At 45.7% G+C, this 26,201-nt stretch overlaps 1 protein-coding gene across 1 annotated transcript in view; it reads left to right on the top strand.

Moving 5' to 3' along the window:
- The first annotated feature begins 792 nt into the window (after window positions 1-792).
- The window catches only part of LOC134395555 (uncharacterized), an 84,262-nt gene continuing 58,853 nt past the window's right edge, over window positions 793-26,201 (top strand). Inside the window, exons 1-13 of the mRNA XM_063121718.1 lie at window positions 793-1,188; window positions 2,408-2,644; window positions 7,044-7,229; window positions 8,455-8,628; window positions 9,451-9,564; window positions 12,386-12,522; window positions 14,234-14,375; window positions 15,956-16,087; window positions 17,854-17,943; window positions 20,102-20,242; window positions 22,566-22,663; window positions 22,949-23,060; window positions 23,773-23,926. Coding sequence (XP_062977788.1) covers window positions 1,149-1,188; window positions 2,408-2,644; window positions 7,044-7,229; window positions 8,455-8,628; window positions 9,451-9,564; window positions 12,386-12,522; window positions 14,234-14,375; window positions 15,956-16,087; window positions 17,854-17,943; window positions 20,102-20,242; window positions 22,566-22,663; window positions 22,949-23,060; window positions 23,773-23,926 — 1,757 coding nt within the window. The 5' untranslated portion in view covers window positions 793-1,148. The remainder of the gene's footprint in view (window positions 1,189-2,407; window positions 2,645-7,043; window positions 7,230-8,454; window positions 8,629-9,450; window positions 9,565-12,385; window positions 12,523-14,233; window positions 14,376-15,955; window positions 16,088-17,853; window positions 17,944-20,101; window positions 20,243-22,565; window positions 22,664-22,948; window positions 23,061-23,772; window positions 23,927-26,201) is intronic.

Raw genomic sequence — 26,201 nt, 5'->3', positions numbered from 1 at the left:
AGTTGTTACTCAGAGTTGCCTCCGACCTTAGGGGAAACACACAGTTTCCTCAGTAGGCAGAGAAAAAAAAGTAAAGAGAAAAGTAGCTAGTGTCAATTTCCAGAAGGTTAGCTGTCTTAGTCTGTCTCAGCAAAAACAACAAAGTCTTGTGACACCTTAAAGGTTAACACATTTATTACGGCATGAGATTCTCTGGACTTACAGCAGCTAATAAACATGGACTGTAGTCCAAGAAAGTTGATGCCATAACAAATATCACGAAGGTCAGTAGCTACAATGAAGATGTTATAACTACTGATCTGTTCCTTAATGTTTATTAATTAAAATTGGATTTTCAAAATGGTACCAGCCAGGTATCTTTGAATATGCAGTGTGGTTACAATGAGCACTTTGATCTTTTTGTTTGGTTCAGAATCATATATCAACTTTGCCTAACTGGAATGGGAAGGGCCAGTATTTTAACAGGGATGGGAGATATCCTTGACTCCTGGCTCAGTAAACTTGCCAAAATAACACAGATTTACGGGAAATTAAAGTGGGGTTTTGTTTGTGCAGGGCATGTTTTGCCATCGCGAGCATGCAACTCATGCCAGCTACCCAGAGGCAGGCTTGCGAAACTCTCTGCCAGACACAGAAACATAAGGAAAAGGAGACAACCCCTGGCAGCAGGAGGAAAAGTTTAGGCGTCATAAACACACGCACCATTTTAACCTGCGTGGACGTTCACACGCACACGTGTGGGACAACACACATATGTCGTCTTATTATTATACCAATGTTTTGACCCCTGCCAGGCTCACAGCAGCTTTGGGGCAGTGGTTGGGCAGATCTAGAAAACTGCATGGAGGAAAGGGTTAAATGCCTCCTTTCCCGGCACCACCAGTCAGATCCAACTTGCAGCAGCAGCAGCAGCAACCTGCCTACCAGCAGAAATCTCTTTTGAATGAGATGTCCGTCCGAGAACTGCAAGTTCCGATCGAGCTTGCTCAATCCCTGGTTTCTCCCCTCTCCCCCCACATCAGTGTCTCTTCTCAACGTTTTGAAGGCGGATCCGAAACTGTTCTCCCCAGCAGCTGGAAACTAAGCTGGGAGATTCCCACTTTGCAGCTGCTGCATGAAACAGGAGCGGACCCCGAAGCTGCTGAACCATGATCCCCTTCCTCTGTGCCCTCCTCAGCCTTTTGCCAGGTACTAGTAGCCACAGACCCGCGCTGCTGGGAAGTCCTTGGCAAGGGGGCGAGGCGGGAGAGGGGTGTAGCATTTCTACCTGCCTTTAACATAATAATAATAATAATAATAATAATAATAATAATAATAATAATAATAATAATAATAATAATAATAATAATAATCTCCGTTTGTGTTATGTTTGAACCTGATGTTTTCTCTGAAGGTCTGTCTTAAGTTCTGACTTTCATTCTTTACCCCATTCTCATTTGGCAAATCCTATTAGGCATCCCTACTCAGAAGTAAGTTCTATTAAGCTCAATGGGACTTACTCCCCGGTAAATGTGTATAGGGTTGCGGCTTCAAGCTCTCGGGTTGTTTCCTCCTCTCGAAGTTCTTTCCTCGTTTTTGATCTCACTTTTTATTTGCAACCCTTTAATTCTTTTCCTCTCTCTTTGGGGTTTTTCTTCCTCCCTTCAAATTTATCTTCTGCACAGTACAATCCTACAGATCTACCTACGCAAGCAGGTCCCACTAAATTCATTGGGACTTACTCCCAAGTAAATGCAAATTGGGATTGCAGCTGTAAGAAAATTATTAAAATTACGAAGAAATGTAAAAGTAAACTATGCAATCCTACATATTCCTCCCTGGAAGTAAAGTCCCACTGAACAAAATGGGGCCTGCTTTAGAGTAGACATAAGAAAGCACTATTATTCTCATTGCTTCATTCTATTTCCTTAATATCCTTTTTTAAAACAAAACAGAACACCACTCTATTTCCTTCTCTCACAGCTGAGACCTATGCATGTTTACGCAGCCTGTATGTGTATTTAAAACACACCAGCCGCTCTACTACAGCGACACAACATGCAGAAGCTGTTGGGATAGCACCGGGAGGAGGGCAGGTGGGGGCTGTGTCAGTCAAATGCCAGGTTGACTACTAGTCCACTCAATGCCAGCCCCAACCATGGCACAGTTGTGTAGGCACATGTTGTGTGGGGAGTACCCCATCTTTTATCAACCTTGGAGCTGACTATTAACCCACCATTGACTATTGTGTTGTCCGAATGCAGCCTATGTAAGTTCTGGACGTGCCTCCCTTTATAACTGCTTCACAGCCTGATGTAAACATTGGTAGCAGTATTGAATCCAGGTTCAAACTGAGGAAGGGTCAAACTCCTAAAGAGATTTTATTTCAAACCCTAAGCTAGTGACACCTGTTTCCCACTCCTTGCAGCTGCTGCCACCCAGGAGTCTATCCTTGATACAACACCATTCTGCCCAATGGCGGTGTCTATCAGAGGTGGCACCTTTTCACTCTCAGATGGGTACCACCAAGGAAGCATCCTCACCTATTCCTGCCCAGCTGGCGCCTATCCATACCCATCACGAAGCCGGATCTGCCAATCAGATGGGAAGTGGACTCCCATGCGCTTACCCAGTGGAGGCCGAACCAATCTAGCACAATGCAAAGGTATGTCAAGGTTACTGGCTACTTTGGAGTTTGCTGGCATGCTCATGGTGCAATCCTGGATCTCCAATGTGGTGATCTCCAATATTTTATTTTTTAAAAGATTTCTAAATTATTTTTTAATTGGGAGGCTGGCATGCTGTAAAGTGAAGTTCTGCCCTCTCTCACCATCTTTATTTGGGTTCAGCAGAGTGGTTTTGTGTTCTGGAGCTCTGACCCCACCTCTGCCTTGATTTAGGTTCTCAGGCAAGTTACTTTTCTTTTTGTCTCATGCCAGTTTGCCTTCTGCAAAATGAGTGTTTTTTGATCAACCGTGGCAGCCATTTTATGAATAGGCAAGCCCCTGTCCCCATGGCAGCCATTTTGCGAGTGGGTCATCCGAGGGCATGCTCCTGGGGGGAATCTGCACGTTGTACCGAGATCGCTTCTAAGTGACCCCAGTGCGGCGTGAAAGCGATCGTGTAACTTGCCTTTGGAAGAGCCGACGAAGAGACGTCTTTGCCGCCGCCACCCACAGACCTCCTCGCCGGCTGGGATGGAGAGCTCGGGGGAAGAAGGCGGGGTGGAGAGCTTCTTCCGCTCTCCACCCCGCCTTCTTCAGCCGAGCTCTCCTCGCCGGTAGGCGAGGAGGTCTGTGGGTGGCGGCGGCGGCAGCAAAGACGTCTCTTCGTCGGCTCTTCCAAAGGCAAGTTACACGATCGCTTTCACGCCGCACTGGGGTCGCTTAGAAGCGATCTCGCTACGATGTGCGGATTCCCCCCTTGGTGGTTCCACATAGACCCATCCTCCGATTGGAATCCACCAGGGGAAGAGCCTTCAGTGTGGTGTCCCCCCTCCTATGGAATTCCCTGCCTCTGGAGGTCAGGCAGGTGCCAACTTTGTATTCCTTTCGGCGCCTCCTGAAAACGTCATTATTCCAGGAAGCCTTTCCTTAATGACCAACCACGGTTCACTGTACATTTTGCTTCTTTTAAAATCTATTTTAAAGTTTTATTCTGATTTGATTTGATTTTATCTTGTACACCACTCCTAAATTTTTAATAGGGAGCAGTATATAAATATTGTAAATAAATAAATTAAACACTCTCAAAATTCCAACTGGGCCCACTGACCCCAAAAGTTTGGGGACCCCTGATGTAATCAGATACAAGGCCAATTCGCACAGTGGCTCCAGTATGCACTTGGAGAGGTGGCTTGTTTTGTGGAATGGAAAGAAAAACAAGTTTCTGAGCCAATAAAGCACCTGTTTAAAGCGCTCGCCCAATGTTTCGGAGGACACCCTTCCTTCAGGGGCAGCCTGCACTATAGATATTTACTTCAACTGACCATTAAAACCATCATTTTGCTGCCTGAGGTAAAACACAAAATAGTGCACCACCCGTGCTCCCCACAGCTATTCTATGTACACAAACTGACTGGACCTGGCTATTGAATGTTACTTCAAGGCTGGTGAGAGGGGGACATCTTCTTTTGGGGTAGCAGATTAGCTTAGATGGGCAGGGCATGTCAAACCCAGAACTCTGTCCTTCAACACTGCCTCTCACTCACCACTCTACCTGGCTGCCTACCACTGCCCCTTCTCCCATCGTCTGCCACTAGAGGCCCTGACAGGACAGCATTAGTGCTCGTTCATCAAAATGTTTTGCATTCTGCTTTGCTGACTGACTAAGTTTCCACTTAATGTTGACATTGTCCCTGTGGAATCAGAGGCAGAATCTGTTGGTCACCTCTTTTTATATTGCAGTTTGTAGAGGAAGCCTCAAAAGAGGCTAATTTTTCCTTTATTAAAAACTCTACCTGGAAGACCCACTGAGACTCTTGATATCATTGATACCATAGAACATTTCCACTAGTGAAAAGGCAGCTAAATTCTTTTTGTCCTCAATACAAATTAGGAAGCCGATGTTAAAGGAAGAGCTCCCTTTTGGCTTTTGGTTGAATGTATTTGTTTTCTTATTATGTAACATTTTTGTATTAATTTTTATTGGTCTGCGACTGTAATAAATTATTAATCCATTCTGTACATAATGTCCAAATTACACTTCCCATCTTTTATGATCCTGAAAGTTCGTTGAAAGAATGGAATTTCCTGTGGTATCCCAGAATGCATCATACTGGAATTGCCACAGGGTGATTAATATCCATGGTCAAAAAAGAAACATATGCCTCACCTTACTCTTTGCTGGAAGGGCTGAAAAAAGAGAAAATGAAAGGAAGGGACAGGGGGAGAAATTCCAGTCAACAGGACCTCTGTGGCCCTGGTGGATAATTAAATTTTAACAGAGGCCCTTTTTTTCTAATTGAGCAAGGGCTGAAGGGCCTGTAGCAACATTGGCTCTGCCTGAGTGTCTCCTGAAGAGAACTCAAGGCAACGGCCAGCTGAAGTCTGTGTTGTCAAGGCTGGCATCACTACCTGGCATTCTTGGGCAGTTGCCAGGGCCCAAGTGCCCCATCAGAGCCCAACCGCTTGAACTGGAAACCTCCTGCCATTTTAAATTTCCCACAGTGCTCTTGAGAACTTTAGTTCAGGTTTTTGGCCCAGTGTAGAAGGGGTGTCTGCCTACCCTTGCTGAGGCTCGCTCCAACCTGGCCCTGCAGCTTGTGAAAAGCCACAGAGGCTGTTAGAGAGCTCCACTTTAGGAAACTCATTCCTGTAGTAGGGTGATCATATGAAAAGGAGGACAGGGCTTCTGTATTTTTAACAGTTATATTGGAAGGGGAGGCTGAGTTCAGACAACACGCTAATCAAACCGGGTGGTGGTGGTATAGGAACAGGATGGGAAACAACCGTTGATTAGCGTGTCGTCCGAACTCAGCCAGAATTTCAGCAGGTATCATTTGTATGCATGCAGGACCTGGTGAAATTGAAGAGGAAATTCCACCAGGTGCTGCATGCATACAAATGACGTCTGCTGAAATTCACTTTTCTATGCAACTGTTAAAGATACGGGAGCCCCGTCCTCCTTTCCATAGGGTCACCCTACAGGCAAAGGGGAGTGAGCAGCTGAGGCACATAACTGAAAACCTCTGCGATGCTTTTGTTTTTCGACCCAGAGCAGAGGGAGTTAAAGAGCTCTTGGCAAAATAAAGAGAGGCTGAGGAACTATGAAGAGGGGCCAGGCAGAAATGCCTTGAGTGGATTGAGCTCCAGCCTTGGGTCACCACTTTCCAGTCCCTCAGCTATGGTGACTGTATCAGGGAGTTGTATCAGGAACTCTGGTAACTGTATCAACTGTGCAGAGAGCTGGGCTCATTAAGAGGGAGATTTTTGAATGCCGTAGTTATTCCTGAGTTATGTGAAGTACTTTGAGCCACAGAAAGTGCTATCCAAATGCTAGAAATAATTATCACAAAAGGCTTTTAAAACACCTCTTGCTTTTTCAAACTTGGTTTGCCATACAACAGAGGAGGCTGTGGTTCAAGAGACACAAGGCTTGGGCTTGCTTCCATGGTACTACTGTGGTGGGTTTTTTCCCCTGGAATTGCCATACTATTGGCAATTGCCGGCTATTGGGCAGTATAGAAATGCAATAAATAAATGCTTTGATCACTTTGTTTTTATGGAGAATTCATATGATAATGTAAAATTGTTGCATTCTAATTTTTTCCTGTGTTGCCCTTTGTATGTCCCCCCCCCCCCCCGGGCTTAATGTGTAGCCATTTTTCTTGCCATATACTCAGTTGCAGCAACTTCCTATCCTGGTGTTTACAGGGAAGTTGCTATTGAGGCTTATCACAGATACGATGCCTTTAATTATTTTTTTCCTCCTTTTAGGGTCTGATTATTTTATTACTTGCTATTCAGTGCAGCTAGAGAATTTCTGATGAATTGTCACCTATTATTCAGCTTGTGCCCCCCCCCCCCCGTTTTTGTTTATTTTGTTTGATTTTGTGGAACGGGGAATTGTTTCTGTTTTTCTTTTATTATTATGCAATTTAGGGTGTGTGTCCTTCAATTCCCAGTTTTATTCATGGGAAACAACAACACTCACTCTTCAAACTCAACAGCTATTTATCATAACTTACAGAAACACAGATCCGCCTTGTAACTGGTACAGTCATGTAGGCTCAGGATTGTCCTGGTCTCTCAGGCGATTATGCAGGCCTAGCTGCTCCTAGTGAGTTCTGCTCAAAAGCAAAAACATCCCCTTCTATTCCTCTAATATGGCCCGCTAACACTGAGGCCTTCTGGGCTTGCCTCTTAAAGAGGCAGTACACAACACCCAGCATTCCCCAGCCAGCTGAGACTTGGGCTCCCCCTGCTAAAAATGTATAGCATAAGCACCCTTAGCTATAAAAGAAAGAAATGGGAAATGCAAGAGAAACTAGTAATTTATCTCCACTCCACGACAAGCAAAGAACAGAAGCTGACTCATTAGGTTTAAATCTCTCTCTTCTGTAGCCATACGCTGCCCTCCACAGAGGTCTTTTGAACACGGCTCTTTCAACCCAAGACGGAACGCACATCCAGTCGGTGACGTCCTGAGCTTTGAGTGTTCTGATGGATACCAACTTCTCGGTTCATCCCAGAGGCACTGCCAGCCCAACGGCCGCTGGAATGGAACCTCCCCAGTTTGTGACGATGGAGGTAACTCCTGCTAGGTTTTCAGTACTAGGGTGACAGGGCTCCTGTATCTTTAACAGTTGCATAGAAAAGGGAATTTCAGCAGGTGCCATTTGTGTATATGGAGAACCTGGTGAAATTTCCTCTTCATCACAACAATTAATGCTGCAGGAGCTATACTAGAGTGACCAGATTTAAAAGAAGGCAGGGCACCTGCAGCTTTAACTGTTGTGATGGAGAGGGAATTTCACCAGGTTCCCCATATACACAAATGACACCTGCAGAAATTCCCTTTTCAATACAGCTGTTAAAGATACAGGAGCCCTTCCCCCCTTTTCATATGGTCACCCTAGCTATGGGGCAGTATATAAATGTAATAAATAAATTAATAACAATGGAGCACGTTAGCTGCAGGTCTCTTAAGTATCTTGCAGCTTACTCTCTAGTAAGCGTGTTTAGGATTATAGCTTTCATTGTGTCCTAAGAAAGGTCTGAAGAGCCCAGCTGGACCTAACCAAAGGCCCATCAAAAGGTGTCCATCATTAGAATGTGACCCCTGAAAGCTTCTCCGAAATTGTGTTTGAGCCTTAGGCTGAAAAAGTTCCTACCACTTGCGCTACCTAGTCTAGCATCCTGTTTTCCACAGCAAGCCTATAAGCAGGAGATGAGGTCAAAAGAGCATCCCACTGTTGTTGCTCATGCTGCCTCTGATCCTATAGGAAGCATTTAGTCATCACACACTGAGAGCCAGGGTGGTGTAGTGGTTAGAGTTGGGACTTAGGGAGATCCGGGCTCTAGTCCCCACTCAGCCATGAAGCACACTGCATGACTTTGGGCCAGTCACAGACTCTCAACCTAATCTACCTCACAGGGTTGTTGTTGTGAGGATAAAATGAAGAGGAGAAGGGCCGCGTATGCCTCCATGGGTTCCTTGCGAGAGGAAAAAAGGTGGGATATAAATGTAACGGTAAATAAATTAAAAATATAACTATGCCTAGTACCCGTTAATGGCCATATCCTCCACCAATTTGTGTAATCCCCTGTCTGAATTAGTGGCCATCACCACATCTTAGGGTAGTGAATCCCAGGCTTGCTTTAGCTGGATCTGGGCTGTGGAATTTGCTGTGGTACAAAGCTGAGAAGGGGCTGTGCTTTGCTTGTTGCATGACTTGGAGCAGGGTGGTAGGTAACCCTGTATCCTGTGGTTTCTCTCCCCATTGGTGCACACATTGTCCTGTTCACTCTGCAGAGGGGCACTGCCAAAGTATTGCCATCCCACCGGGGGCGATTGCTACAGGGGGGCGCAACAGTCTTGGAGATCAGGTCTCGTTCCAGTGTCAGAGCGGCCTGGACTTGGTAGGATCATCCCAGCGTGTCTGCACTCTAGAGGGTGAATGGTCAGGAGCTGAGCCGAGTTGTCGAGGTAAACATTCCAGCGGGTTGGACTAGATGACCTCTAAGCTGTGAGTCCGTCTTCGCTGACTTCCTTACCCTTCTGTGTCTTCAATATAAGCTTCTTACTCTTACTTCTAAATCTCTCTTGCTCCCTGTCTGTTTCTTCATTTCATATTTTTGTTGAGCCTTGTGTTCTCTTTATTACAGGGTTGGGCAGGCATCAGGCTTTTTGGGTGGGCTTTGGTGTTTTTTCCTTTTACTAGAACTACAACTTGCACCAACCAGAGTCAGATGCAAAAGACAGACACTTGGAATTAAAAGAACAGTGTGCCTCTGAGCACATCCTGAGCCCAGAAATTTATTTTGAATATTTGAACTGAACTGAGCACATAGTCCTTTCTTAGAAAGGTCTACTCCTGGTTACCCCAAGCTTTCTTCATTTTAGCAGCCTAATTTAGATGGGAAAAGCTGTATTTTTGTTGCTCCTGTTAAACAGTTGGGAGTCAGAAACCTTTGTTGATCTATTGCAAGTTGCGCAGAGACCTACCAGCAGATCCCAGACTATCTTCTGCTGATCCCCGCTTTACTGGATCCACTCATTCATTTTATGTTGTGATACCTTGCTTCTGAAATTCCCTTCACCCAAATACTCACACTGTTTCATCTCTACCCAGCCTAGGGATGTTAGAGGAATCTGATTTGGGGATGGAGCTCGGCATGGGGGAGTTTTCCCATCCGTAGCTCTAACCCACTAGATTCCCCCTCTTTCTCTGAGAACATGTCACTTGATCTCTTTGCTGTCTCATCCTGCAATGACATATGGCCTGTTCCTTCTCCCCTTTCCGTATAGCCCCCTATTCTTTTGATCGGGCCGAAGATGTTAGAGCTGAATTTGGAGCCTCACTAACCGATGTCCTGAGCGAGGTGTCATCTTCTGGGCCTGATCCTTCTGGGACACCTCAAGGTGGGTCTGAGCTCTCTACCCTCTGATCGCTGCTTTGGTGATGGAGTTTCTATCATTCAAGCTGAAACCCAGAAAACAGAGACTGGAAGGAAATCTAATTAGAGCATCGTCAGAGGTTCACTCCTAGATGTTTTTTTTTTCCAGGTGGGCTAACACTAGAACCTGTTTGCGCCTGAACCTGTTTACATATTACCTGAAATGCTTTTTTGCATTTGTGTGGATTTTAAAATAGCAGCCATAGAAGGCCCCGACTTAGATTGAGAGAAAGGAAGAGTTCATCACCCCTCCAACAACGCCATGCACCTGATCAAGGTTGGGGGTGAGGGAGGCCCTCATGGCTGCTGTTATAAAAACATACACACAAAGAATGTTGGCTAAAGGTTTTGAGTGTGTGTGTGTGTGTGTGTGTGTGTGTGTGTGTGTGTGTGGCTTTGCCCTCAGTGCCTCCCCCGCCAACTCACTGTTGTCACTGCAGCTCATTCGCTTGCCTTCTCTCTTTGGACTCAACTCACACAGCCGCCTAAGGGAGAGGGCAAGGAGACCACAGCCTACTGCTTCTTCTCCTTGTGCCTGTCATCTCTCCGCCTGTAGGAGCGGTGGTCTAGCCCCATGATCATTTTTGGCTGCCCTTTTCTGCACCTTTCCTAACTCTACAATATACTTTTCGATACGATATTGTAGAGCTAGAAAAGTGGAAGATGAAGGCCTCAAACAACCGGCTCCTAAATTCCTTCCTTAGACCTGCTGAGCTCTTAACATGAATAATAAAATACACAATCAAAATATTCCATATCAGCTAGTAAGTAACCCAAATGAAGGTTATAAAACATCTACTGTTAGAGGAATGCCTACTGGGGCCAAACCAAGCTATTTCACCATCTGAGGCAATATACAAGATGGCACCAAACTGACAGGCGAATCTAGAATTGAGCTGAAATTTCTCAGTCGAAAGCCATTTTGTATATTTCCCCCCAAAATATTCCCACATTTTTTATTTTTGTTCCCACAATGCCCCAGAAGAACACTGGGCCTGAGGCATTGTGGAGGATGTACAGTAGTAGTCTGCCCACACAGTAGCAGCAAAACCAAAATGACTTTGGGTGGATGGGGGAAAAGAAAGAAGATGTGAGCACCACCTGCAAGAAACTCTTCCGTCAGAAAAATCCAGTGAATCCCCACAATAATAATAAATTCTCTCCCCACAAATAAGGTGAAGAATTATGAGAGGCCGTTTACGCATAGCTCTAGTTGGATTAAGCAGTGGCAATGGAACAACATCTTCCACCACTGCTGAGGACAGCTGACTAGCTTAGGGGGTTCAGGGTAGGCCGTGTGGCAAATACGGCTCTGTCCTCCAATCCCTCATGGCCCGTCCCCTGCAATCTGTTACCTGAGGTGCCCGCCTCACTTTTCCTCATGTTAGGGGACAGTCTATCTCATTTATCTACCTAAAATTATTTCTAGGCTACCTTTAAAGGCTACCTTTAAGGGAGGAGCCCTCTCAAGGTGGCATACAAGATAAAAACACACACAATATTTCATTGGATAAAATGAAATGTCTATTACAAAAACATGCTTCAACAAAATCCATAAAAGAGAAATTACTAATTAAAATCCTTAAAAATGAAACCTACCAATAAAAACCAACTGCTCCAACTTAACGGAAAGTTATCAAAGCATGTGGGTCTTCAGAGCTTTCCTGAAGACCTCCAAAGAAGGGGCCTGAGAAACCCCTAATGAAAGTTGATTCTAGGGCTGTCCACCCACCTCCCGATCCGCCTCGGAGGCCAGCTTGGAACCCCCAAAGTACCCCCGGTTCAGCTCGGGGGTACTTTGGGAGTTGCCCGACCCACCTCAGCGCTGAAGCTGAGGTGAGATTTGGGCCCTCCAAGGTGACTCAGACTTTTCTGGGTGCCAGCTGCACAGCCGGCACCCAGAAAAGGCTTTCTTTCCCCACTTATCTGCTGCTGCCATCTGCTGCCACCCGCCGTCTCCATCCTTGCATCTGGCGGCCTCTGTTGCCGCTGATGCATATTTTATTTTATTTTATGTATTTAAGCATTTTTATGCCGCCATTCAGCCAAAAAAAGGCTCTCACGGCGGCTTACAAAAGTATTTCTTGACAGTCTCTGCCCACAGGCTTACAATCTAAAAGACACGACACAAAAGGAAAGGGGATTGGGAGGGAGGAGGAGGAGGAAGGGGAAAAGGAAAGCAAATTCAGGCACTACAATCTTAGTTGCAAAGTTCAGCAGTTAAAGTTGACTGTTGGCAGCAGGAGGGAGGGGGCTCTCAGCTGGAGCTGGACCCAGGCACGATGGAGAGGTGCCTGGCTGCTGCTTCCTCCCTCACTGGTGGCCTCTGCAGAGACAGTTGGTAGGAGGAGGGAAGGGGCTCTCAGCTGGAGCTGGACCCAGGCACAATGGAGAGGTGCCTGGCTGCTGCTTCCTCCCTCACTGGTGGCCTGTGCATGCGGCCTACTTCTGGTCATATGCCGCAGTGGAAGCCGCCAGATACAAGGATGGAGATGGCGGGTGGCAGCAGACAGCGGCAGCAGGTAAGGGCCAACTCTGAAGCACTGAGGTGCCCTGAAGCTTCAGAGCCAATTGGCTTCAACTTCGGGGTGCCTCAGGCTTTGCCTGAACCACCTCAGAACCGAGCCAAGATGGGCCGAATGAGCCCACCTCGGCTCGGATTCGGGGCCTCGGCCTGAGGTGCTGCACAGCCCTAGTTGATTCCAGAGGTGCGCAGGACCACCACTGAGAAGGCCCTCTCCCTTGTACTCACCTGGAAGGTGATAGTTTTTCCTTCTCCGTACCAGCTCCATCTTTAGGACGAAGGCTTATACTGTCCAAAGATAATTTCCTCTACATCTACTTGCTTGTGGATGCCTCCCACAGTGTCACTGAAGCCAACTTCAAGATCTTTAAAAAGTGTCTAGAGATCATCATCACAAGGGTAAGTTTCTATCCAGATATGACTTGTTGAAGGGGTAAGTAGTGCCAGGCTGGTTTGCTATGTACAGTGCTGATTTCTAGCTGCCTCAGGGCATGTTTACATTGCAAATATAAGGTAATTCTAAACTCATTTAATGGTCACTCAGGGCCAAACCTAGCATTACTTTAATAGTGTGATTAGTAACAATGTCTGAGTGTGTATGTGTGTGTTTTTTAAAAAAGTATGTGGGATTTTTACTGGGATCACAGTATGCAGAGAGGTGATGTTTAACAATTTAGCCATGATCCTAACCCCCCTCGCAACTCAGTAATTAGCCTCAGAAAAAAGCTTTGACAGTCACCAATGCAACTTCCCCCCTCTAATGTTAATTGCTGTGAGAGGGGGTGGGATCTTCACTAGGGAGGGGAGAGTTAAACATCCCCTCCCCAGACACCGTGATCTCAGTGAAAATCCTCCTGCCCATGCAAGTTAATGGCTTCTTCCAAGGCACTCGGTATAAATTAACTTTTTTAGAGGGATGAGAATTCACAGGATTCCTTGAAGGAAAACCACAGCAGTTAAGTGATTTAAGGACTTTTCTAAATGAGGCATTTAACATGCACTTTTACTGAGGCTTCTTGCTTCTGGATATTTTACAGGATTAAACTCAACTCCTTTACACGTGTTTCCCCCCCAGGGAGTTTCTTTCTCTTCTTTTCTATACACAACCACTAGATGGCGATGTGGTATAGCAAAATTGTGCAAATACATGAGAGTCTCATTTCACCATTTCTAAACTCTTTCCTTAACCTAAACAAAAGTTAGGGAAATGGTTGTAAAGAGTAGGCTATAGAGGATGAAAACATCATGTTAAAGATCCACAAACTATGAGAGTGAGCAATCACAAGTGCAGAATAAAAGTCTCTTGGAAATAGGCTCTTAAGTTTGTAGTGTACACATTACTTTCATAGTACATGGGGAAAATTGTTCTGAGAACAAAGCAAGGAATTCCTGAAATCTCGCTAGAAGGAAACTTTCAATTAATGTGGCAGGGGACCTTTGCTGAATGGGACTTACTTGTAAAAGAACGTTATAAAACTCTTGCTCATGGGCATTGATGGATAATGTAGCACAATTAAGTGCTGCATAAAACAACAGTTTTAATTGTGTTTCCAGTTAACTCTGGAAAAGCAATCTGTCCATAATTCTAAAGGGCCCTAATATAAAAGCAAACAACATTTCCTGAAAGATTAATTGCCCAATTCTATCGATCTTCCCTTGTAATGCACAGTTCTGTGATTTAGGTCAGTTCAAACAAGGCCACGATGAGGACTGGCAGGTTTGGCTCATGCTTCACATGAACTGAGGGAACAGAACACTATGGAATATACACCAGAATCCTTTGCAAAAACATTACCATTCCATAGTGGGTGTGCAGGGGTTCCTTTGTAGTAGGGTACCTTGATTGTAAGTCATTTGAAAACTCCTTATTTATGGGTTAACATCCAGAAAGCAGTTTTACAGAAAATACCAAATATTTTTCTTTAGAAGGCAATTTTTAAAAACAATTCTCTAAGGTGATTTCAATATTTATTAGGCCAAAATGCACTTGCAGGGGTGCATCTTTAATTCTATGACCCCAACACATTTTTTCTTCTTTCTCACTTCTCCAATTTTCTCCTTACCCCTTTGCCTTTATGCTTCTTCCCCCCCCCCTCCTTCCTCCTCCCAGGTTGCTAGTTTTGATGTTCCCATCAAGTTCTCAGTCATCTCTTACGCCAGCCAGCCCAAGGCCATTGTTAACATCTATGACGATATAGCTGAAGATCCAGGAGTAGTTCTTGAGATGATGATGAAGGATATGAACTACAAAGGTGTGCTGAGAGTAACTTCTGATTCATAGCAACTACATGGTCTGAGTTTATTTTGAAACGCAAGGTCCAGCAAACGCTCTGGCCTTTTCTTATTATTCCCTTAGTGGGGGATTTGTTACACCTGCCTTTCCCCCTCTAGGCTCCCATCTTGATTGCAGTGCTTTAGCACCATGAGGTGCCTTACGCCCGCACTTGCGTTCCTTCCTGACATCTGCACAGGAAGGAACACAAGTGCAAACTTTCCTGGTTTTTAAAAGTTCCAAAGAAATGAACAGGGCAGTTCCTCCCCGTTTTTATTTAATTATCTGTATATCCCTTTTTCATTTGTTTCTTTTAATGTTTTTACTAGAGCATTGGGCGCATTGTGAAGCTGGGCACTGGCTGAGACTGCATCCACCCACCATTTTCTTTTACCCAGAATGTCTCTGAACTCTGCTTTGTCATGGCCCAGAGGCATTCTGGGGGAAAGAAACTGGTGAGTGGCTGCATCCTCAGCAGATGATTTGCTTCCCAATGCACCCACCCTAGTAAAAATGTAGAAAAAGAAAAAAAGGGGACCCCTGCCCACCATTGCCTGGTAGGTTCAGGGTTGGACAGTGGGTGACTGGAGATGGGGGGTAATTTACCCCAGGGTCCCCCCAAACTTTAGGGTCCTTGTCCTGGGACATAACCCTCAGCCACAGCAATAAACAGGCATGAAACTCAGCTTGTGTGCTCCCATCTCCCTGTCTCCCCTCACATGCAGCAATTGGTCATGTCTAGTTCTTGTTTGTGGCAAACCATAGTTTGCCACACTCTAGGGAGGTCCCCCCACACCCGAACAAGCAAATTATGGTTTGTGCTTGCCTGCAAAGAAGCCTGACCTTGAAGGCCTTATACTCCCATCAAGGTCAAAAGAATTCCACTGGTGAATGCATGGAGGGGGTGCAGGATTGTGTCCGTTGACCCTGCCCTCCATATGTTCAGCAGAACATAAGAATGGCTTCTAGCACCCATGGTCTGTCTGCACAATCAGAAACACTGGCACAATTCAGGTTCCTGACCACATGTACAGAGCCAATGTGTGTAGAGTCCCTTATTTATTTATTTACTTACTTTACTTCATTTCATTTCTATACCACCCAATAGCCAAAGCTCTCTGGACGGTTCACAGAAATTAAAACAGCATAAAGGCAAAGCATAAAATCTAAAATATGGAAAGCGTCTTGCCTTCCACTGAACATGTGGAGGTTGGGAGTGGGGTCAATGGAAAAAAATCCAACTTAAATGTTACTTAGAGTAGACTCATTTAAATGAATGGTACTTCAGTAGTCCCATTCATTTCAGTGGGTCTACTCTAAGTAGGATTTAGCCCATGGGCACAATCCCCCTCCTCCTGTACATGTTCACACATGTGGATCTAAGGAGACAACAGGACTGGCTTTTCGGGAATCGTGCTACTTGCATTGTAGCAAGTACTTACTGCCACTTTAATTGTTGATTCGGTGTGTGTGTGTTTTAATTCTTACTTTCTTTTATATGTATATATAGTACCCCTTAGTTTTGTACAGCAATTCAATACCAATTTGTTTTCTCTTCAGATCATGGCAACGCAACAGGGACTAACATCCAGGCCGCGTTATTGGCTGTCTACGATATGATGGTCACCGATCAAGCGTTTTCCCTAGAGCAATGGAACACAGTCCGTCACGCTATCATCCTGCTCACGGATGGTGAGGAGATATAGGGGTGCGGAAAATGTTTGGGGGAAGATCCTACACAAGCCAGGGAGCCAAGTCCCTCCACCTGCCAGCGAGCTGGCCTGTGCTCTTGCAACTCACAGCACCAGTGCCAACTTCAGGGTTATGGGAGTCTCCGGGCAAGACGCCCATCAGTGTGCCGCCTTAGCCAGCTAGTGGTGGAAGGCAGTCACGGAATTGTCTACCCAGGCGATACATGGAAGCAAGCCAAGGGGAGTGACCCATGCTCAGTGACAGAGCACCTGTTTTATATGCAGAAGGTCACAGATTCAATCTTGGTCATCTCTCGTTAAAAGGATCGGGTTGCATTAGAGATAGTGGGAATGTTCTTTGGCTTGGAAATGAAGGTTGGAGGTTTGTCTTTCTCCACCACTCCCCCATCCCCAAGGGTCCCTCCTGCCACCACAATCCCCCAAAAGATCCCCCTTACTCTTTCCTTTCCTTAAACTGGTGGCAAGAGCAATGGTAAACGAAAGCATGATGTGTTTGGCTGTGGTGTGGAGGCGGGGCCTTTTCTATTGTGGCACCGACCACATGGAATGATCTCTCCATTGAGATCAGGCAGGCTCCTAATGTGGAGTGTTTCTGCTGACAACCTCAGCTGTATTTGTTTGCCCAGGCATTTCCTGAACTCTAGCATTGACACTACCCTTGGTTATTTTAATAAGATATTTTATTTGTTTATTGCTGTTTTATTTATGGGTCTATGATCATTTATCATGTTTTTATCCTGTAATCTGTTTTAGGATTTATTTATTTTTTTAAATTAAAAGAAGTATAGAAAGCTTATGAATTAAATAATAACTAAGCATCAAAAGAAGAGGAAAGTTTTTTGCCTTCACTGCAGGAACACTTGGGAGAACTACATCTCTCATGGTGGTCACCTAAGCTTCAGAGCTAAACTGCATGTTATATGAAATGCATAGTATATGTAGATGATCCTAACTTGTTTTTTACTTTAGTGTGAGCATGTGGGGCCCCAATCCAGATCAGGACCACCACATGTAGATGGGATGAAGGTAGGGATAAACTTTCCTACCCAGCTGTCCCCCCCTCCAAAATACCCCCTCCTGCAGAGGTACTGAAAGAAAGAAAAAACTCCATTGGCCATGCTGGCTGGGGGATGATAGGAGTTGCAGTTCAGATGTGCTTGTAGCCAACTTGGTGCCCTCTAACACATCTGGGTGGCACTAAGTTTATGGAGGTTGTCCTTGAAAAATGTATTTTAGGAGCAATTTAATAAATAAATTCAGGGCACAATCTTGTGCATGTTTAGACAGAAAGAAGTCCTACAACTCCCAGCATTCACCAACCAGTCAGTTATAGGACATTTTTTCCTGAATCCATAAATACTGGTTTTGGGGGCAATCCTATGTCCCCCCAGACAATGTCTGGGGGGAACATAGGATTGGTCAGTTTATGAGCTCCAAAGTCAGAAACCGGGGTCCCACCTCAGAGTCCAGAAACCGCATTCCCTGTCCCCTTCCCCTCATAGCCGGTGTGGTTCTCTCCACTGGCTACGTCTGTAGGGAAAATGGGGTATTATTTCTAAAAGCACTTTGCTTTTGTGCTATACCAACATGGGGCAGCTCTAATTAGAGATGATGTAGCTGGAAAGAAGAAAAAGGACAGCTCCTTGTTTGGAGCTCCGATCTCAATTCTGCGACAAAACCGAAAGTAGATTCAGCAGTTAACATCTTTGCGTAGAAAGACGCTAAATCCTCTGGTTGTTGCCTTAGGGAAATCCAATATGGGAGGTTCTCCCCAAACGGCGGTGCGCAGAATAGAAGACTTCGTGAACGTGAGAGCGGGACGAAAGGATTATCTGGGTGAGTGGTACAAACAGACTTTATCCGAGCAATTGCTATGAGGAAGTCCAACCTGCCTTAGGCAATCAGCGCTCCTGCAATCAACAGAACCGAGCACTCGTTTCTGGATCCCAGATCCAAGGGAAGCATCATGGTGGAGGAGCTGGGCTCAGGGACTCTACTGCACAGCAGCGATTTGTCTGATTTGGGGGAAGAGCTGTAGCTCAGTGGGAGGGCACATGATTCATATGCAAAAGATCCTATTGCACACATGTCCTGCTTGTGGGTTTTCCATAGGCAGCTGATTGGGTGCTGTGTGAAGAGAATGCTGGGCTAGACAGACCTTTGGTCTGATCCAACATGGCCCTTCATAGGATCTTATGTCTCCTGTTCAGTCCCTGGCATGTCCCAGTATGACTGGGAAATACTCTTGCCTGATACCCTGGAGAGGTTCTGCCAAACAGTGGAAGATGTAGTGACGGCCACCAATTTGGGTGGCTTTAAAAGGGAGTTGGATACATTCCTGGAGGAGGAGAAGGCTATCAATGGGTTCTAGTCCTGATGGCTATGTGCTCTCTCCATTATCAGTGGCAGTAAGCCTAATATACACCAGTTGCTGGAGGACATGGGCGGGAGAGTGCTGTTGGGCCCTTGTCCTGCTTGTGGTTCCATTATTATTATTATTATTATTATTATTATTATTATTATTATTATTATTATTAGTATCCCGCCTTTTGCCCAATGCTGGGCCTCAAGGCGGCCTTACAAAGTTTAAAATATACATTGGGGGGAGGGAAACAAAACCATAAACAATTTAAAAAATACACAACAAAATTATAAGACATTAACATAGATGGAGGGCTGGATTATTCTCCAAAGGCCTGCTGGAACAAAAAAGTTTTAGCCTGCTTCCAAAAGCCCATCAAGGAGGGAGCCAGCCTAGCTTCCCCGGGAAGAGAGTTCCAGAGCACCGGAGCAGTGGTTGACACCTGGTTCGCCACCGTGTGAACAGAGTACTGGACTAGATAGACCCTTGGTCTGATCCAGCAGGGCCCTTCTTAGGTTCTTAGTGAAGGCTACACAGCTGGAAGGACCAATGCTTAGACTCTCACTCACAGACAAAAATAATTAAAATATCACACATAAATAGAATACTTGAAAAAGGTACTGCTGACAGTACATGAAATGTACTGACAATAAACAACAACCACTGGTTAAAAACCAGAAAATGAAAATAACACTTAAGAAAAACAAGTACTGAATGCAGAAGTAATTCAACACAGTAAATATCATGAAAGAACATTAGAGCCCTGCTCAGTCAGCCCAGGGGTACATTCAGACCAGCATTCTGTTCACTCAGTGGCCAACCAGCTGTTGAACAGGGACCAACAAAGCAGGACATGGAGCAACAGCACCCTCCCGCCCATGTTCCCCAACAACTGGTGTACATAGGCGTATTGCCCCTGATACTGGAAAGAGGTACTCATAAACAAATATGTACTTCCTCATCATTCTGGGAAGAGTCTCCTCTGTTTCAGGAAGCTGATTTGCTTTTATTTATTTGTTTAAAGTTATTTTAAGGATGTCTTTAAGGGTAAAACCCTGCTGTGTCGCACATCTGGCATGGAATCCTTACACATTGCAAGGGATTCTGGGGCATGTCAAAGGATACAGGCGCAGCCCACATGGAGACCTGAAAGGGCATCTGTTATGAACTGGAAGTCCATACTGTAGAACACCCCAACACCCCCTGCATATTGTGGGGGGCAGGAAGGGTGTGTGAAATTGGTAGTGGCTGACATGCTTTCAGGAAAGCGTCTCCACTCTTATCCTAAAAGGATTCTAAAAAAACCAAAAACAACAGGTTTCTTCAGGATCAGGTTCAAAAAGCACTGCTAGAATTCACTACATGTTTTCTGGAATTCCTGCATGCTCCTTAGAATTCACACACAATCCCTGCAATTCACACACATGTGTTGATACTTGGTGGGCAAATTGATACCTTCCTGTTTCAGAAGATGTTTATTGCTTCTGATTCATTCATTCTTGCAATTCATTGCTGGGTGTGTGAATTGTTGTGTTTTGAGCAAACTCAGCTGATGGGAGTTTTTTTGGGGAATATCCAGTCTCTGCTATTGGAATGTCCGGTGATGACCTTTCCTGTGTTGGTCGCGTTCAGATATCTATGCTTTTGGGGTTGGAAGCATTGAAGTGGACTGGCAGGCCATGAATGAGATAGCATCGAAGAAGCCGGGCGAGAGGCATGCCTTCATACTGAAAAACCCTCAGGAACTCAAGAAAGCCTTTGAAGACATTCTTGGTAGGTATGATATATCACACACATGACACAGCAAAGCTGGGGACTGTGCAAGTGGAGGAAAGGGGCGGTGGGTAGGGAGTACACAGTGTCAGATGCGTCTTCCCTATGTTCAGCTTGCATCTGAAGCCAATGATAGACCACAGTTCTGGCTTTCTGGACCTCAGTGCTCTAGCTGAAAAACATCAGCTGGACACCTCCCAGCTTCCAGATGTATAGAACCCATTCTCTACTTCACAGAAAACCAAGGTACTTCACCTCTTCTAATCCAGGCATGGCCAACTTCTGGGCATGTTTAGCCTGGAGAAGAGAAGATTGAGGGGAGACGGGATAGCACTCTTCAAATACTTACGAGGTTGTCACACAGAGGAGGGCCAAGATATCTTCTCGATCCTCCCAGAGTGCAGGACACAGAATAACGGGCTCAAGTGACAGGAACCCAGATTCCGGCTGGACATCAGGAAAAACTTCCTGACTGTTAGAGCAGTACGACAATGGAACCAGTTACGTAGGGAGGTTGTGGGCTCTCCCACACTAGAGGCCTTCAAGAGGCAGCAGGACAACCATCTGTCAGGGATGCTTTAGGGTGGATTCCTGCATTGAGTGGGGGGTTGGACTCGATGGCCTTATAGGCCCCTTCCAACTCTACTATTCTATGATTCTGTGTACCTGGATTGTCTTTCTCAGACCTGGTGTCAGCATATGGCATCCTTGCATAGCTGCAGGGGCCCCATGTTTAGCCCGGTAAACTAGCCACTGATGATGGAGGCAGTTCTAGGACAAGAGGAGGAGCCAAGTGGCAGTTGACTCACAGCTGAGCCAATGGAATGGGCCTCACTGACCCCGCCCCCCGTCCCTCTGAAGAAGACAGTAAAGAAAGGAAATCTAGGAGCAGAGGAGCCAAATGGTAGTTGGGCCCAAGTTGAGTCAACAGAATGGGCCTTGCTGATTCCCTTCTCCCTCTGAGGCAGACAGTGAAGGAAGGAATTCTGGGAGAGGAGTAGCCAAGTGGCAGTCAGGCTGAAGTATGGGTCCTTGCTGACTTATCTCTCCCTCATAACAGGTGGTGTTGTTTTTAAAATGCTCAAAACAAGCTGTATAGATGCTAAGCGTGTCATCAGACGAGTGTTTTATAGCATGCTCATTATTGGCCACTCACAGGTTTTCATGGGTCCTTTTCACAACACTGCCTTCCCCCTAGCATGCCCCCCACTTCTTTTGCTCGTTTTTCTGTCACAAAAAAGGCCCGGAAACGTGGCTGTTGCTTGCTTCCTCTTTCTTCCCCCATCTGAAGAAAGAGGAAGCTGTTCGCCCCTACTGTTGGACAGAAGCAGGAGGCAAAGCAACGGTAGGGAAACGCACACTGATTCCCTTACTTTCCCACATGCAAAAGCAAATTGCAGCACCGCATTTCCGGTTGGCGGGATGTCCCTGCGTGTGGCATCCCACCAAGCCACAGGGAATGGGATTCTTCTAGCATAAGGTCCGTATGTTGGCATGCTGGAAGGATTATTTGGGAGGTCTGCAAAAGATAAAAGCAAGATAAGAAAATGCCATGACAGTAATGAGAATCAATTACGGCCAGGAGTGCCTACTGTCAGCTTCGGCTGATATGCCAGCTGCGCCCCTTCCTAGAGTTGGAAGACTTAAAGATGGTAGTGGTAACTTTGAGGGTCGACTTCTGCAATGCACTCTACTTAGGGCTACCTTTGTGCCTAGTCCGGAAACTTCAACTAGTGCATATGGCAGCCAGGTTGGTCACCAGTACACCTAGGGGTGACCATATTATACCAATTTTAAAATCACTTCACTGGTTGCAAATTAGTTTCCGGGCAAAGTATAAAGTGTTGGTTATTACCTTTAAAGCCCTACATGGTTTGGGTCCAGGCTACCTGTGCGATCGCCTTCTCCTATACAATCCGCCCCACACACTCAGGTCCTCTGGGAAGAATTTACTGCAGTCGACAAAAAACAAGGCTGACAACCATTACCCAGAGGACCTTTTCTTCTGCTGCTCCCAGATTGTGGAATGGCTTGCCAGGAGAGATTCGTCAACTTAACAGTCTTCCAGAATATAAGAAAGCCGTAAAGACTGATCCATTCCAGCAGGCCTACCCAGTTGAATTTTAAGATGCCTTTTAATTTTGTGCTGCTTTTAATAAGGTATTAGTTTTATATGTTTTAATCAATTATATGTACTTGATGGTATTTGTGTTGTACCACACCTCGATCCAGAGGGAGAGGCGGGTAACATATAAATTATTATGATTATGATTATTATATTATTATTGAGTATCTCCACCCCCACCCTTTCCACCATTCTCAGACCCCAGGGATCTGGATGATATATGTGGATTGGCAAACTATTCTGACAGTGCCAGATGGGACCAGAAGAACCCGTGGCACGTACTCCTTCAAGGCGATGTGAGTACAGCCTGACTTTTACCCACCCTCCCCAATACCATTATGAAATTTCTAATTACCCCTTCCCAGGTTTGAGAGACCTAGAACAGCCTTCCCCAACCTGGTGTCCTCCAAACATTTTGATTGTTAACTCCCATTATCTCTGAGCGTTGGCCATGCTAACTGGGGCTGATGGGTGATGTAGTCCAAAACATCTGTGGGCCCTCTGTTGGGGAAGGCTGGCCTTCAGCATAATCCTGCGATTGTTAGCCCTCCATTGAATTAACCCAGTCGCTCTTGCTATAGGTTCATACAGAATATGCTTGCCGGGGTGCTTTGATCTCCAAGAAGTGGGTTCTGACATCAGCTCACTGCTTCAACAGGTTAAACGACACTTCCAGCTGGACCGTTATTCTGGGTAAGCTGCAAAATAAAAGGCAAGCCTGGTATCATTTATTGCTGTCTGCCGCCTTGGGAGGACTTCTGCCCTGAAAAGCGGCCGAGAAATGTTTTAAATAAATAAATTCATTGCCATTGGTTCTAGTGGAGCTTGGAGGCCTTTGCTAAGGCCCTCTGGGCTTGTTTAAACAAAATAAGGGATCAGCAGGCAAGAGCAAAGTTGCTTCCATGCTAGAGCTACTTAGTGGCTCTTCCCAAATTACCTGGAAGTTATATAATGATTTTTGAATATTTTCAGGGACAAGCGTTAGTTCTCCTGCCAGAGGCCTTTCTCAGCTTCATTACTTGGCAAACTCTACATCAGGGGTGGACTGCATGAACCATGACCCTGGCCTCTTTTGTGCTGGGTGGAGTTGTGGTTCCTGGTGGGCTTGTAATTTGCCCTGCAGTTCTCCACCCCTGTTTTAAAGGGAGCATGACTTTGGCACTTTCTTCCATACGTAAAGCAAGCATAGTGGCGTGGACCTGGGTTTCTCTGCACAGGAAGCTTCTTCCCATATAAGGGGCAGGGGTTCCCCTCTGCAAATTGGGCCCCTGCTTCTGCCCTCTTACCAGCTCTGGAAAGGTACCAAAGGTTGATAGTCTGGATCACTGGGACCGTCAAAACATTGGAACATTTTACAGTAAAAAAATGGATTCCGAGGTTGATTTCATTGTACTTCCTCCCCTAGGAGGAGGAGAGAGAAAGTTACGAATAAAGAGACGGATTGACCACAAATCATACGATGTTCGGGCTAAGTTGGCCCAAGGCATTGAGGAATTCTATGACTATGACATTTCCCTAGTCGAACTGGAGAATCCTGTGCAGTTTGGTGGGAGAATCAGGTAATGTTGCCCCTATGGACAGGGTTAGACAAACCAAGAAAACATCTGAGGCTATAGTGGCTGGCTTGCTCTGTTGTCTTGGTTGAAAACTCGTGTGTGTTCTCTATTCAAAACAGAAGTTTCATGAAAAAAAGAGGAAGGGATCCAGTTCGGTTTTTTGCCTTTTCAGTCACATCATGCTAGTTATGCCTTAAGATTGCTGAACACATATATTTTAATTTATTGCGTTTATATCCTGCCTTTTTTCCTCCAAGGAACCCAAAGCAGCATACTTAATCCTCCTCTTCTCTATTTTATCCTCACAACAACAACCCTGTGAGAGGTATGTTGGGCTGAGAGTCTGTGACTGGCCCAAAGTTACCCAGTGAGCTTCTATGGCCAAATGGGGACTAGAACCCAGATCTCCCATCTCCCAGTCCAACACTCTAACCCAGTGGTTTCCAAAGTGGGCGGTACTGCCCCCTTGGGGGCGGTGGGATTGCATAGGGGGGCGTTAAGAGGCAAAGGGGCGGCAGGGGGGCGCTCGAGATGGTCTTTTCCGTACCAGGAGTTTTGGTTACAGAAGGAAAATTCTGATCGCTATCCTGCACTATGGAGAGTGGTTCAGAAGCTCCTGGTTGTATTTTCAACGTCATATTTGGTGGAATGTGGTTGTAGTGGGGTCTACCTACTTCTCTCCAAGCAAAGAAATTGACTCCAGATTACTAAACGTGATTTAAGACTCATGTTAAGTGACTTTAAACCCAACATTGGGAAACTGGTATCACTTCATCAAGCCCATCCATCACATTAAGCACTTACAGAATAGCGAGGTACTCTACCCTAGTTACTAAATGTGATATCTAATATTCTTGCTAAATGACTATCAGGCTTTGACAAGATGGTATCACTGGATCAAGTTCATCAATTATGTTTAATTGAATAAACTAAAAAAATGTAATTGGATTTTGAAGAAATATCCAGTTAATTGCTACTGTTTTGAATTTTATTGGTATTATCTTCCTTAGTGGGTCATTGAAAACCGCTACTCTGAATAATGATTTTTATAGGGTAGGGTAGGGGGGCGCTGGGCATGAGTTTGTGGAACCAAGGGGGCGGTGACCTGAAAAAGTTTGGGAACCACTGCTCTAACCACTACACCACACTGGCTCTCTTGCTTTGCAAATGCAGGCTGCAACAGTGGACCACAAGGGATTGTAGTGGGCGGGCAGAGTGGGGAGGTAAACCACACAAGATTAAAGAAAATAACAGTGAAGGGGCACTTTTCACTTGTTTTGCTTTTGTATGGTAGACACCCCCAACCTGGCGCCCTGGAGATGTGATAGACAACAATGCTTATCAACTCCAGCTAGAGCAGCCTTCCTCAACCTGGGGCGCTCCAGATGTGTTGGACTACAACTCCCAGAATGGGAGTCATTATGGTGTTTTGCTTTAAGGGAACCTAAAATGCAAAACTGCTCAGAGTTTTTGTTTTGGTCTAACACAGGCATGGAGAAGCTCAGGCCTAGGGCCCCCCACAGAGGTCCTGATCCAGCCCTTTGAGTTTCTGGGAAGGGGATAGGGACAGGGCAAGAGGGCATGGCCATCTGGGGAACTCAAGAGGGCCAGATGCAGACCCCCAAGATGTTAATATTTGGCCCATGGTCCTGAGGTTCAACACCCTTGGTACAGAGCAGCCTTCCTCAACCTGGGGCGCTCCAGATGTGTTGGACTACAACTCCCAGAATGCCTCAGCCTGGGGCATTCTGGGAGATGCAGTCCAACACATCTGGAGCGCCCCAGGTTGAGGAAGGCTGAGCTAGAGGGGAGTGTAAATTTTCCTATTTCCTGCGAAGTGGCTCATGCAGATGCCAAGGGAGTAAATTTATCTGAGCCAGGCAGTTCTTAAAGCTCCATCCAATGAGCGTTTTGTTGCACGCTCATTACTGGGCACTCACGGAGTTTGCTCACGTCCCTCACGTGACGTCGTCTGCCTCTCGCCTCTGCTGGCCTTACTTGTACAACAAAAAAACACTTCATTAAGTCTGATGTTTTTTTAAACTCGGAATCGCTGCTCTCCCCTGCTGTGTGCAGGAGAAGCAGCGCCATTAGAACAGCGGACTCCGTGGGCCTCCTGCTCATTCTGTACTTACTCTTTTGAAAAGAGGAAGTAACTGAGGAACGAAAACACGGGCAGAGAAGCGAAGGTAGGGAGTGTGTTAACCCCCAGTGTGATGAAGCTTTTACTTTGCACGCTCTCAAAAAGACATTTTGGGGTGCAATAGTGACGTTGCCT

This window comes from Elgaria multicarinata, chromosome 3 (assembly GCF_023053635.1).
Source record: "Elgaria multicarinata webbii isolate HBS135686 ecotype San Diego chromosome 3, rElgMul1.1.pri, whole genome shotgun sequence".
In the NCBI taxonomy this organism is placed as follows: Eukaryota; Metazoa; Chordata; class Lepidosauria; order Squamata; family Anguidae; genus Elgaria; species Elgaria multicarinata.
This window is presented reverse-complemented; position numbering and strand designations above follow the sequence as displayed.